General features: G+C 41.7%; 1 protein-coding gene across 4 annotated transcripts in view; it reads left to right on the forward strand.

The window, feature by feature from the left end:
* The window catches only part of ttll5 (tubulin tyrosine ligase-like family, member 5), a 62,115-nt gene that overhangs the window by 28,388 nt on the left and 20,348 nt on the right, over positions 1–13,379 (forward strand). For 3 of the 4 annotated variants that reach the window (XM_054741575.2, XM_054741576.2, XM_054741579.2), the window contains 14 exons: positions 3,143–3,228; positions 3,737–3,778; positions 4,595–4,702; positions 4,833–4,924; positions 5,164–5,226; positions 5,782–5,930; positions 6,163–6,418; positions 8,155–8,272; positions 8,602–8,748; positions 8,858–8,949; positions 9,032–9,162; positions 9,335–9,904; positions 9,984–10,165; positions 11,846–11,973. In XM_054741575.2, the coding sequence (XP_054597550.2) occupies positions 3,143–3,228; positions 3,737–3,778; positions 4,595–4,702; positions 4,833–4,924; positions 5,164–5,226; positions 5,782–5,930; positions 6,163–6,418; positions 8,155–8,272; positions 8,602–8,748; positions 8,858–8,949; positions 9,032–9,162; positions 9,335–9,904; positions 9,984–10,165; positions 11,846–11,973 (2,164 nt within the window). The remainder of the gene's footprint in view (positions 1–3,142; positions 3,229–3,736; positions 3,779–4,594; positions 4,703–4,832; positions 4,925–5,163; positions 5,227–5,781; positions 5,931–6,162; positions 6,419–8,154; positions 8,273–8,601; positions 8,749–8,857; positions 8,950–9,031; positions 9,163–9,334; positions 9,905–9,983; positions 10,166–11,845; positions 11,974–13,379) is intronic. The other variant, XM_054741578.2, reaches the window with a different exon arrangement.

A 13,379-nucleotide genomic window follows, 5' to 3' on the forward strand; every position in this document is an offset into this window, starting at 1 on the left:
TTTTCAATAAATTTGCCAGCCGGAGCTTAGCAATAACTCCCCACGTCATCATGACATCTGCCTCTGTAGCGCCAGGGCGCATACGACAGACCATTACCGCAATATTGCTACCAAGCGAGGCGGAACGAATGCCGCAAAATTCGTGCAACGCCATGCCAGCATGGCACGTTTATAGACATACCATTGTGGTAATATCACACCCATTTGCCGGCATGGTGTGTCTTATAAAAGGGCTTAAGAAAACAATCTGGAGCTGGACACACCCACCCATACCCCACCGAGGCTGTTATAGGCTGAGAAGCTCGGAGGGTCTCAGAGTAGAGCCGCTGCTTCTGACTTTTTGAAACAGCTTGTTTTAGGCTCATAATTCCTTAAACCTAACACAGACAGACAGCAGGTGAATAGGTTTCTTTTACTTTTAGAGTGTTTCTAGAGGCAGTAGAGACCTACATGCCAGCATGAAAAGATGTAAAAGGTCATTTTTGCATAATATGTCCCCATTAAATTAGAAAGAGAGAACTTTTTATGTAATCCCTGGTGTTTTTCTTAAAACTGCTCGTATTAAGCCTTTAAGTGCCAAAGTCACAATATTGCAACAAGCACCATTGCTGACTTCAACGAGCCATGGCTTCAAATATGATTATTATGGAGTTCCCGCCGAGAGGCTCCCGATCGGGGAGAGGAGACGAGGTGAGCGCAGCATGAAGAGGGCAAATATTAGAGGGCTAAAACTTACAATTGCCGGCAGGTCTGGTCTTTGACTGATTTCTTTGTCTGGTCATGACTGACTCAGATTATGAAGCAGGAAATTGACTCATCCAGCTGGAAGGATTGACGCTGCCGCAGCGTGCAGCATCAGACAGCTGGTGCTGCACTTACAAGCTCCAAACGTTGGGTTTGACGTTTGTTTTACCGTCTTTGGGACATGATGGATGTAGAAAGGATGGTTAAAACAACGCTAATGTGACAGACGTAGCGGCAATGTAAAGAAAACCCGCAAAAAGCAGCAGATGCCGATGCATTACATGTGGAAGACAAAGTGTGCCACAAATTCATAAAAATATTAAATAAAAATAAAAATAGAGCTTTATATGTGTATATAAATACACATGTCTAAATATCATGTAAATTTCAAAATAACATGTAAAAATAATGCATTCCGATATGGCAGCCTGATGAGATCATAATATACAAGTTTGATGATTGACTTTGCTCCCAACACCAACTTTGTGTCCTACTGAAGATTTTTCTCATTTACAGTTTACCTTTATCTATAACCATTTCCAAGCTACAACCTTTTGAAATAGTCATGTCAACATTGAATATTTTCTAGAAAAAACTCTGGCGCCTAAAGGGTTAGCAACCCACTTAAGATCCATCTAAAGTGGAACAGCCATTATGTTTATCCGAGGTCTCAGCCTAATGATATTAGAAGAATGGCCATTACGCGCATTGGGCATGTGTGTGTGTGTGTGTGTGTGTGTGTGTGTGTGTTACCCCGGGCCATGCAGTGGCTTGAAAACCCTCCCCTCAGGCTCATTAAATGAAAGAGTAGAATCATAAATTGCCAGTTATCTTTGGACTGAGACGTTCCTGCAGGCCTAGAGAGAATGAGCAGTGGCATGTAAAACACAGCACATCTATTATGTACCAAACAAACTAAGTCGCTGTTGGCTGATAACACTTGGGCCGCATCCCAGTCCTGTAAATAATGACAGCATTCCATTAGCATTCATTCTCTGCTGGCGTGTAGCTGTCAACTCCATGTCGCCAATGTTTGTAATAATTGCCGTGTTTAGGCAAGAGCGTGGCAGGAGGCTGATGCTTAGCTGACGGCTTGAATGAGGCAGAACAAACAGCCTCCAGCTCTGAGCTGTCAATAGACTTCATTTAGTTCATGTGGGAGTGCGAGGTATGACACAAACAAATTTATTAAACCGTTCGCTGCGACCACTGGTGAGCTTTGGGAGGGTGTGGGACACAATAAACAATAAAATTACAATCATAAATATTTCTGACAGGGTGGGAACATCTTGATGAGATGTGAAGTGGTGAACGTTAAACTCTAAATCATCAGCTGTGTGTTTCTGCAAGAAAATGGTTCATTTCCCTTATGAACAACTTTATTTTTAAGGTGATGTGTTATAATAGTAATACCTGAAGGTTTAGCTTAGGTGACTTAGTAATTGGTTCCATTTTTATCAAAAAGTACCTTTTTACAATTTTTTTTCTCTTTACTGAAAAATCCTATTAGCTTCTGGTGTTAATAGCTCCATCAAACACTGATTATTTTCAGCCTTAAAGCTGAGGTCCGTAGCATTACGTCGTCAAGGAGAGGAGGAGGAGAATTAGAAATTTGAATGGCCATAGCTCCCACCCCTGCTTCCCCACCCTTTCTGAATGGAGTTGTACGCCACACCCCATACCACGCATGCGCACACAAACAGCCTTGTAGCGCTAATGGACAAGTAATGTTTTGGATATGTTCCTTCTCAGACACACCTGGTTCTAACGGCTGAATGATCTTAGCCTTCATTAGGTTCTGCAGGAGTTGCTAATCATTAATTTTAATTACATTTGCAGTGTTCAAGCAGGGAAACTTCTAAAACCAGCAGGAAACTACTACTCGTGATGCTAGCACACCCCTGCTAATGCAACAACAGGCTAAAACAAAAGTCAGATAGGAACTGGGGAGCATTCTCGTTGATTGTGGATATGTAACTCTATTGATCAGTGCTCTAGGTTCATGTAAGTGATTTATTTAGCTCTGGAAGCCAGGGGGGAGGGGCTTAGGGGAAATATAAATCCTGAAAGATAAGATTAGATAGTCACATTTAGGTTTTTTAAAGTTATTTTAACTATAGACTAAATCTCAGGATAATACTTTTTCTACCACTGATGATAGAAAAGCACAAAATTTCTCAAAAATTAAATGTGATCCTATGCTTTAGGCAGCTGCTTGTTGTCATATCACATCTATTTTTCTAAACAAAAACTTGCAAACTACAATGCCTTTGATTTTGTTTCTTGTATTCATGTTACACTTTTGCATCATGGTGGTGTAACACATGCACATATTTCAGAGTTGATGCGGTTTGAGAAGATTGAGCAACTTTTAAAGCCAGAGTCTGTGTATTCGCAGGATTTGTGTGTCAAGACCCGCTATCAAGACTGCCTCGCTCAGACAGAGTCCCCTCAGAAAAGTATGTGGCAGCTCAACGAGCGCAGGTAGAGGACACTAAAATGCCCACCAACACACTTACAACTCTGCACTCTCTGACCCTTCCTTGAAACACATTCTTGTTGTCATCCTCGTGTTGCTCACAGTGCATTCCTGCTGCTGCCACTGAGCTCGTCTCTTACCCTCATGGAAAGTTTACTGTAATGCAAAACAACTGCTAATGTAATTACAGTGTTTGACTGACATCGGTTTGAAAGCGCTGCGCTCTGTGCCTTATTGTTTTATCATTTCTAATCAAATGACTAATGCTCTCTCTGGGTCTCGTTGCCTAACGATGCCACAGTCGCTAATGCACTTGGCTCCGCCGCTCGACTACTGCACCACGTTTTGGCTTCGAAGCGCTGGAGAAAGATTACTTAAACAGACAGATTTCTACTCCACCTCGTGTCGTGTTAAGGAGCTTGTTTAGACACAGTAACAAAAGTCTCATTGTGGTATGTTGATGTGGTTTGCATGTTGTCTGTATAGTAATGCAAATGCAATGTCTTCACCCAGAAGTGTTTTTCTGCACCAACACCCACTGTGCACATCAGGCTGGTAAGTTTTCCTCTGACTCAGACTTATGAATCTTCTTTTTTTTTGCCTCTTCCCTCTACTAAATCTCTGATGCTTGTTACATTACCGGTAAGAAACTGCTTACTCTTTCTTGTTGATTTGATTATGTGGCCTTGCAAGTTCCTCATTGTGACAGACAGATGACTTTTATTGATTTCTAAAGCTGTAATTTTTTAACAAACCTTCATTACATTAGCAAATTTGCCTCTATAAGCAAGTACCCAGGATGCTGCGATGCGCCACTTGTCTCAAGAAGACAGAAACCTTGCCATGTCTGGATATAAGTGCTGCCCACTGCTGTTTTAGAGGCTCTTACAGAACCGTACAGAGAACCAGCCCTCTCATTTCACTCTGATCAGGAGCAACGGTTGAAACCTTTGCAGAGATTTGTTCTTGTCACTTGTTTGGCTGCCTTTGTACCCCTGCAACTGCATAAGACAAATTAAACATAATCCCCCTGCTGTTCAGATGACAAATTTCCAATGTGATCCTGCGGAGTTGTGCCCAATTATCTGGTCTGAGTTCCAAACCACATGCCAAAGCTGTCAGTCAGAGAGGCAGTCGGGATGCCAGTGCATTGCAAAAATGCTTTTTTTTGTAATGGGGAAAAGAAAAGCATGGACATTTTTCTTTCATAAATGGAAGTGAAATATGTAGACATGCATCGACTGTGCTGTAAGTGCTAAAGTGAATACAATTTGACTATACGTTTACATAGGGAACTCAGTTTTGACTATTAAACGATAGTTGTTGGTGATGACATCATCAAATAATATCGTCTCTACTCTCATGCCTTAGCGACAGAGGCCCGCGACGGCCGTTTGTTCAGAAACAGATGGGTTTAAAGACAAGCAAGGACCTAAACACAGCCAAGGAGACAGCACCCTTAGCTTGACTGCTGAGGAGGTAAGGCAAACTCTGGCATGCCGAAAAAAAGATAAAAGACGTGAGGCCAGGCCGACTTTTTATGTAATGACTCAATAAAACCTACCCTTTTCTTTGAAGAAATCATGTTTTATATTTTTCTCTCATTTAGATCAAAGTCCTGAGGAGGATAAAGGAAGAGTATGAGAGACGAGGAGGTTTCATAAGGATCTTCCCCACCGCCGATACATGGGAGCTTTATGGGTAATCCGAGCTAAACAACAGTTGAATCACTTAAGATGTTTGTTAATGTCCTTTTTATAGCAGGGATGGGCAGTAGGGTTTTACCAAAAGGGCCATTTTAACTCTGTGTGCAGGGCCTAGTGTGCTAATTTCATCTAGCACATATAACATAATGTCATCTGCAAAAAGACAAAAGTCACACAAAAGATCCCTTTGTCTTTAAAATCCCTGCACAGCTTTTACTATCTCTCTTATTTTAGTGGATATCTGGAGTCCAAGACATCAATGAACCTCATGTTGGCCAACAGACTTTTCCATGGAAGGTAAGCCTTTCCATTGTGGTTGGAAGTGAGGGGTGGCTTTCTCAGTGAAGTTTTTGGGGAATGGGAGCTTTGTTTAATACATTTTTATTGAATAGGTAGGAGGACTAGCTAAAAAGATGAAGCAGCTTTTCCAACCCGTACCCAAAATCCATATACATTGTTGCACTGATTTGGGTGCAGGACTGTTTTATTTGAACTCTGCCTTGGTACTAAAACTGGTTTTTATTTTTTATAATTTAACACACATCTGGGTTGTTTGATTGAGCACGGACTTTGAAGTTTTAACCAGATTTGTGTAACTAAGCCATGGTTTTCCCATTTTTGTTAGGTAACAGGACTAGGGAGGATGTTGCTGCGAGGCCTCAGTTTTTGTTATTGACATTTATGTTCTCCGTTTTGGACCTTCAAGCTTCTGGACAAGCTGCGCTAACATTTTTTACAACTGGCTTGAAATTTACAAGCATTTCTCTGCTTTTAATTGCTGATGATATGCTTATAAATCACACGTGCTGTTGTTGGTACCGCTGCACTGACAAGTCTTGCTCTGCCTCTCAGGAATGTGAATGGGAGTGTGCAGCTGCAGGTGGACACAGTCCACGGCTGTCACGCCGTCCAGTACGAGAGGAAGCTGCTGTCTCTGGAGACGAGGAAAAGGAGACAGCGCCACCTGAGTCATCACTCGGCTGCAAGAAAGAAAAAATTGGGTAACTTCCTCAGTTCAGAAAACTGCGAACGCGGCTAACACCACATGCTAAAGCACTTTTGGTTCCAATAAATAACTCCCTTGTGTCACTGTGAGGTTGGCCAAATATGACTCTCAGTGAGTTCATTTCTTTGTTGCAACAATAAAAGCTTTTTTTATATGAGTGTATTTTTATCTGAAATGCCAGTGATGTAACTGACATTTGACTGTTTTTATGCTGCTGCATACCTCAGGGAGGGAATCCAAGGCCTCCCTGACTGAAAACAGGAGTCAGGAGGCAGAGGAGTGTGCTCAGGAGGAAAGAGAGGAGGCGCAACCAATTCTTGAGCCAGCCTCACACAAGGCTTTGGTAACGGCGCAAAGAAAACAAGTGGACACACCACTGGAGCGCTGCCACAACAAATCTCTGTCCAGCTTAGAGGCAGCCGTGCACAATGCCAGACCTACGGTCAACCTGCTCAACATCCTTCAGCAGGGGTGGGACCTCAGGTCAGTCTGGGCCGCCTTCCTCATCTCCTTCATGTTTACAACCTCTGCATTTTATAAGTTACGAAGCTGCACTGAGCAGAAAGAGTCTGAGAAAGTCAAGTCCTTGTTGCATGCAGGGGTTTTATTGGTCTTAACGAGATTTCATTGTTTTCTTTTTGTTAAAAATGCAAAATCAAAGAAGGAATTACAATAACAAAAAGTCAACTTTACATTAATGTGCAAGAAAAATAAAACTTAGCTCTTATTTATTTTTAAATATATTTTTCCAGTTGTATTTAGTTTCTACAGGTTTATCTATTTATCAGTTCATTACAGTTCACAGTTGTAGACCTCTTTTTTTATCATACAAACTTGTTTTTGAGATTAATGACATCAGCTTTATGGAGTTTTTTCGTCACCGTTGTAAATGACAAATAGTCTATTTTTAAGCTTCATAGAATTTTGACCCTTTTTAAACAGAAGCCACTAAAAGAAAATGAAAGCTAATAAAACATTTTTGCAAGCACGGGTCATAAAAGAGAGGAGGTCCCAGCCCAAACACCCTGAAATGAAAACGGAGCACAAAGGAAGAATAGAACTTTCAGCTGTGATGAATTCATTCATAACAAGAACTAAATATTTTACATTACTAATTGTCTTCTGTTGCTTAAAGGGGACATATTACTCAAATGTCAGCTTGTGTATCCTTTTGTGCAGCCATGTGGGTGTCTGTTGCCTCTTTACTGCAAACATGAAAGAAAACTGTTCATCTGTTTTCTGTGTATGGTTTTAAGAATTATGTTCCTAAAACGAGCAGTTTCAAAAAGTTCTCGTTTGTGATGTCACAAACAGAGAAGTTAGACTAGAACCACCTCTCATGTGCGAGAGAGAACTGCTGCTGGAGCTTCTCAGCTAATAGAATTAGTGGGCTTGGCCAGCTCCAGGTCATTCTCTTAACTCATTCACTGCCAGCTGTTTCCTGACGAGAAAAGCCCTTCGCTGCCAGCGTTTTTCAGCGTTTTTAGTTTTTTTAAGAGTCACGTTGCGCTCTATGATGATGTCAACACCAAAACTAACAAAACCAAGAATAGACTCACCTCTTACATCAGGAAGAATTTGCGCGTTTCGAGCGTTATACAGTCTTTCATAATCCGTTGTTGAATTGTGATCGGCAGAAGCTTTTCTGGTTCGCGCCTCACTTTTTTTTACAGCAGCGGCCTAAAACGATCTCCTAACACATGGATTTTCTGCTTCCTGATCATGTGACGTGTGACGTACACGGATGAAGATCGGCTTTAGAGCTGGAATGTTTATTCTCACGGTGCGGGGGCTCGTTCCGATGCCCACACAGTAAAAACATGCAAATGACAACTTTAGTCGTCAATGGCAGTTAATGAGTTAAAATGACAGTCTTGAAATGGCTCATTCTGGAAGGTGCTGAAAATGTCAAAATTAAAACAGCTGAAATCGCTTTATGAGAGGGATTTAGTGCAAATAACCTCATAGGCACATGCTCTATCTACTATTGAACTATTATTACTAAATAGAAATTTTACAATATGTCCCCTTTTAAAATTTAAATCAAAGAAACACCAGCTGAGTTTTATTTTATGCGTGCAGGGTGATCTGTCCATTTTTTGTTTAACTTTTTGAATTCATTGTTGTTAGTAATATTGGTCTTGCCAATCAAGAGAAGCCATAGAGTATATGAATGTTTCTCTTTCGTTACTTTGTTTTCTTTTATCTCTCATCTTCAGTAAAGTCCAAGCCCGCATAGCTTTCTCCTCCTACCTGCACCGAGTCCAGCATCGGCTCTTAGCAGAAAGCAGAGCTAACGCCATCCCAGCATGGCCAGACAAAGACAATGACCAAATGGTAAAACGGCAGACTACCCTGAAGCATTGTTTCCCCTGTATGTATTTCATTTCTAATTACTCTGTCACTCATGAGCTGCTGCTGAAATGTGTATGGGACTTTTGTGGTCATGCTGAGGGAAAACACGGACTGTTGAAGTGAGTCTGACTGGAAACTTTTCAGTCTACATCATCATCAGCAGCAGCAGCCTCAATTCTATTAGGAAAATTTGCGTGGACTTGCACAGATTTGTGCTCAGTTGAATTTCAAGGTTTTAGCTTTTTAAAGAGAATTCTTTAAGGAAAAGCACATAATTATTACATTTATTCGTGTTTCATTTGTTTGCACAGGAGCTGGTGGTTCGATTCCTAAGAAGAGCAGTTTGTAACCTTCAGCAAGATATAAAGGTTGTCTTCCCAAATCGCCAGTTACCGCTTCAAGACCGCAGACGCATCCTGTCCCACCAGTTAGGAGAGTTTCTCCGCTGTTATAACAAGGTGTTTCAGTCTTTAAAAAAGGCATTTCTGTGCAAGGACTAAAACAAAAAAAAAAGCTATATAATAATATTTAAATCAAATACAACTTCTGCCATGTTCATGTTTTCAGGAAACAGAACAGATGGAGATAAAACATGAGAAAATTCAGGAGAAGTGTTGTGTTAACCAAAGTGTCTTCCAGGAGTACATCACTGCAGCTAGGTTAGCACAATTAAACCTGTCTGTGTTTCACATTCTGGTTGTATTGAATATTCGTGTCTTGTGTTTTTATTATAATTTGAAGTGAAGTTGATCTGGAGGAGGTGCTGACGTTCTACACTCAGAAACATAAAACAGCCATGGTGTTCCTAGGAACTAAAGTCCCGAGTGTCAGGAAAGATGTTCAGGATTCAGGAAACCATAAAAAGTCATCATGTAAGCTCCAATTTTGTCTTTTTTAATCAAGCAAGTTTTTTTTTTTTTTTTTAAACAGCAACAAAGGTGAAACCATCTTTAAATGATTAGAAATATTTGTGGGAAAACAAATATGTGTCAGGGTGAAAGAATGATGATAACAGACTTCTGGCTTCTTTTCTTCTTTGATCAGCTTTCCTTGTGGACTCCAGCGCTTCGGAGTCCTCGTTTTCTGCAGGGAAAATCGGCAGCGACCCAGACCTCCGGGCCGCTGAGATTCATCCGTTTGTATCCAGGTTGCCTTCAGACCAACAGACAGAGGTTACAGCTGGTAAATCTCAGCCAGATGTCCAGTCGTCTCAGCACTCCTCCAGTTTTCCTCTGACTTTAAACTGCAGCCGCGTTCATCTGCAGCACCGCTCTCTCGCTCCGACATCCCTTCCTCTTCACTGTCCGCCTCCGCCTCCTCCTCAGCCTCCGTCTTATGCTCAGTCTTTGGCCAAGTCTCACTTTAGTCATCCTGAGACTCATTCTGACCCTCCTGCCTACACTTCTGCCCCTGTTATTACACAACCTTCAAAAGTAATTCGGACAGCTGCATCTACCGCCTCGAGCACTGTGACCACAGGGCAGTTTGGTCAGGTGATCAGAAGGAATCAGTGCTTTACTACTCCCACATCAAGCTCTGGAGAAACTTCCTCAGGCCCAGCTGTCATTCACACCTATAACCAGAAGCTCTCTAGACCCACATCTGCAGGCCAAGGTATCCTTAGGTTCATTACGTGTCGTATTCAATTCGATTTAAGACAATGTTCTCATTCATTTTATTTCTATGTGTTTAGAAATCAGAAGGAGCAGTTCCAGTGGGTCAAACTCGGTGGGGACTTTTAGGGAGTTACAGTCTCTGTCTGCCCAAGCCCAGTCCAACCAGCAAGCATTCATCTCAGCCCTGCAGAGACTGGCTAACAAGCAGGTCGCTCGCCACTGTGCCAGCAGCAGTCACATCAACCTGCTGACACAACATGTAGGTTTGTTATGCTCTCAGTCCACCAAGCCAACAGCTTCTGCTGCTTTGAGTAAGCCTATCGGTGTGATGTTTTATGTAAGGGGGAGGAACCAGCTGTCTCTCACAGTGAGGTCTTTAATATTTCCTTTTGTTGATGCGTAAATCCGGCTCAGACGCAGTTCCGATGAGCAGCAGCTAGTTGCTCCCTGGTTTTTTATTTTATTTTTTGTCAGCAGACCTGTTGGAGCCGGAGGGTCTGCTGCCTCGTACTACGCTCCTTCCTCCCTCAGTCTTCAGCTTGCCTTCAGTCTCTGGGCTGGGGTGGGGGTCTGGAAGTGAAGTTAGAGACTGCCTGGCCTAAAGAGTGGTGAGCCGCGTCGAGCCATGGCTCTGTGTGAGGTCTCATTATCAGAAGCACCATGGGGGAGTGATTTCTGGTGATACTTAACAAGCAGACTCTTTTTCTTTGTGGTAATTGATGCTTATAAATGTAGGAATGTGGCAAACTGGCATCGAGCACGGGAGTGGCAGCTTGGCTGCCTCCATCGCCACCTTCTCCTGTATTCCCAATGGTTTGGCCCTCGGCTTTGGGAACCCCGAGACCTTTCCACCCTCTACTTGCTCCTTCACCTCCTGCTTTGCTGCGCTGGATTTTTTAAATTTATTTTTTGTGATGGCACCAGACCACACAGACTGAAGTTTTTATGGCTTCCTTTCTGATTATACATTATTCTGTCCATCTGAAAAGGGTTTGCCATGTTCCCCAAAGAGTAGTCAGCCCAGGACTCAGCAGCAGCTGAGATCAAATAGTCCAATGTTTGGCACTTAAGGGCTCAAGGAGCATGTAGATTTTTTTAGGACTCAGATTTGAAGTCTTTAAATCACTCTGGGCTAAAAGGAGAACTTTGCAAACATGAAAAATGCTAAGTTACATGTTTGACCTCTAGGTTTAAGGAATTACTCACTCTCATGGGGAAATATAAACAAAAGCAGACTAAAATTGAGAAAAGCCAGGAATCGCCATCATGTGCACTGATTTATCTATACGAATGTGAATCCCTTGGCATGTGTGCATTTTTTAATAAACAATTCAAAAAACACGTTGATGGAGCTGATTCACATAGAAATAATATTTAAGTACACATCTACATCCAAACTTAATAGGTGAACAGAGCTGTGGCTGTGCAACAACACGCCAACACATTTTTCTTTTACGTCGTTCAAAGCTTGGCAGGAGTACAAGTTTCCCAGTGGACATGCAGCGCTCAGGAGGAAATAAAGTAAATAAAGCAGCACAGCAGTGTGATTAATCCTCCCGTAAGGTTTTAACTGAACATAATTCTCATGAGAATACAGAGAGGCACAAAGGTGCTTTTTGCTACGAATCGGGTCAGAAGCACATTTGGTCTGATGAGTCATGATAACTGATCCTGCTAAAGATGGGGCGGGGGGAAGCAGGATTTACTGCTAAACGGAGACTAGTTGTGCCATGTTCTGTGTGTACATTTCACATAAATACAGGCGATAAAAGAGGTAGACGAAGGGAGGAAGACACAGGGTTGACGGATGTCTAGATGTTTGACTTGGTAGTTATTTAGTTGCTGAGAGATTACGCTGTTATAATGCATAAGTGACAGTGTATTTGTAAATAAAGTTAAATTATTGTGACTTTTACAAAGTTTTCCTTGCTATCCACAGCTGAGCAGCCTGAATCTGGCCAGCAGGATGCTGGGAAGAGAGAGTTTCTCTCTGAACCCCAAAGCTGCCACGACCCAAAGGCCCGCGAGAGCTGCTCAGTGTGGAAAGGAACCAATTAGCAGCAAAAGGTACGTTCAAGAAGACAAAGCGTTTACAGAACAGACCAGTAAATATCTTTGGAATGAATGACATTGGTACCTTCATTATCCCAACACTGTTTATCTTAAGGCTTGACTGAAGGACACAAGATGCCTTATATGTCTTTGAACTGGAAGGTCCATTTATAAATCATTCACACTTGAGAATTGATCCATTTTTGTTTCAAACCATTTTAATGAGTTGATAAAATTTCTTCTAATAGAAAAGTTTACAAAGGAACTGTCTAAAAATAAATATTATTGTAATCAAAGATGATTCTTATTTTAAAGCTGTGATTTTACAGAACAAGCTAAGTTTTAAACGCAAACATGGGCATGGAACAGTCACCCCTACTACCCTCGGGTATCTTCCCTGAGACGCTTCTATTGGACCCCGAAACCCGCATTTCCAGAGGAAACGAGATAGCGCTAAACACCAGTTGCCGTTTTTTTTTTAATTTGGTCCAAACATTTTTTTGTCTGTGACTTAAAACAATATTTTACTTTTTGGGACTCTGGTAGTTTGTCCTAACGTTAAAGGGGGGTAGTAGCCAGCTAGTTTTCCTGCTCTGATATTATTGAGCGGAGAACCTCTCACACCGGTGGAGACTGACAACCGGTTGGTCCAATAGTTTCAGTCCGAAACATGTTATTGTCAGAGGTGTTTAGACAAATGCGAGAAAACCACTTCATTAATCTTTTTCTTTTTTTTATCTCCACAGTGTGCTGTGTTTGATTTTACAGAATCATTTTTTTATGTTTGTATAAACTTCAGTAAAAGCTGTTGAGGTCCCAAATCTAATTTCATTCATATCAAATTACCGTCCTGAGAATTTTCTGTTTAATCTCCTTCCCTTCAGACACTTATGGCCTATATGGTCACACTCAATAGAATCCAAAAGCTTGTTTAATGATCTCTGACAACGTTTTAGATTGACGGTTGTTGGTCTTTGGAAAAGAACTGGAGTGCCAACATCCCTCTTGGCAGTTTTTTTGCAACTCTATGTCTGGAAAATTAACTTTTTTCCTACTTTAGCTGGACTTTGTGGAATAGAGCATTAGAATTGGCTGCTGGGTGTCTTCAATATATGAAGCAAGCTGACAATAATATTGTGTTGGAGGTGGTGGTGCAATGTCTGTCTCGTCTTTGAGTCTTCTAAAGTTCCCACGTTCTCACATCGTCGCACTTCTTTGAAAAAGACCAAATATTGACGTGGCCACGGTGCATGCTAGTAGAGACCCCAGCTACAAATGTAAAGATGAATGAAAGTGTAATACAACATCATCTAAGCAGAAATGGTCTCCTTTTGTTTTTTTTCTGGTAATCTGTGACTGGTAATGTCTCAGACAACTTGGCCCTGATGTCGGACTCTGTTTTTCCAGTCCAGTCCTTAAAT

This window comes from Nothobranchius furzeri, chromosome 18 (assembly GCF_043380555.1).
Source record: "Nothobranchius furzeri strain GRZ-AD chromosome 18, NfurGRZ-RIMD1, whole genome shotgun sequence".
NCBI classification, from domain to species: Eukaryota; Metazoa; Chordata; class Actinopteri; order Cyprinodontiformes; family Nothobranchiidae; genus Nothobranchius; species Nothobranchius furzeri.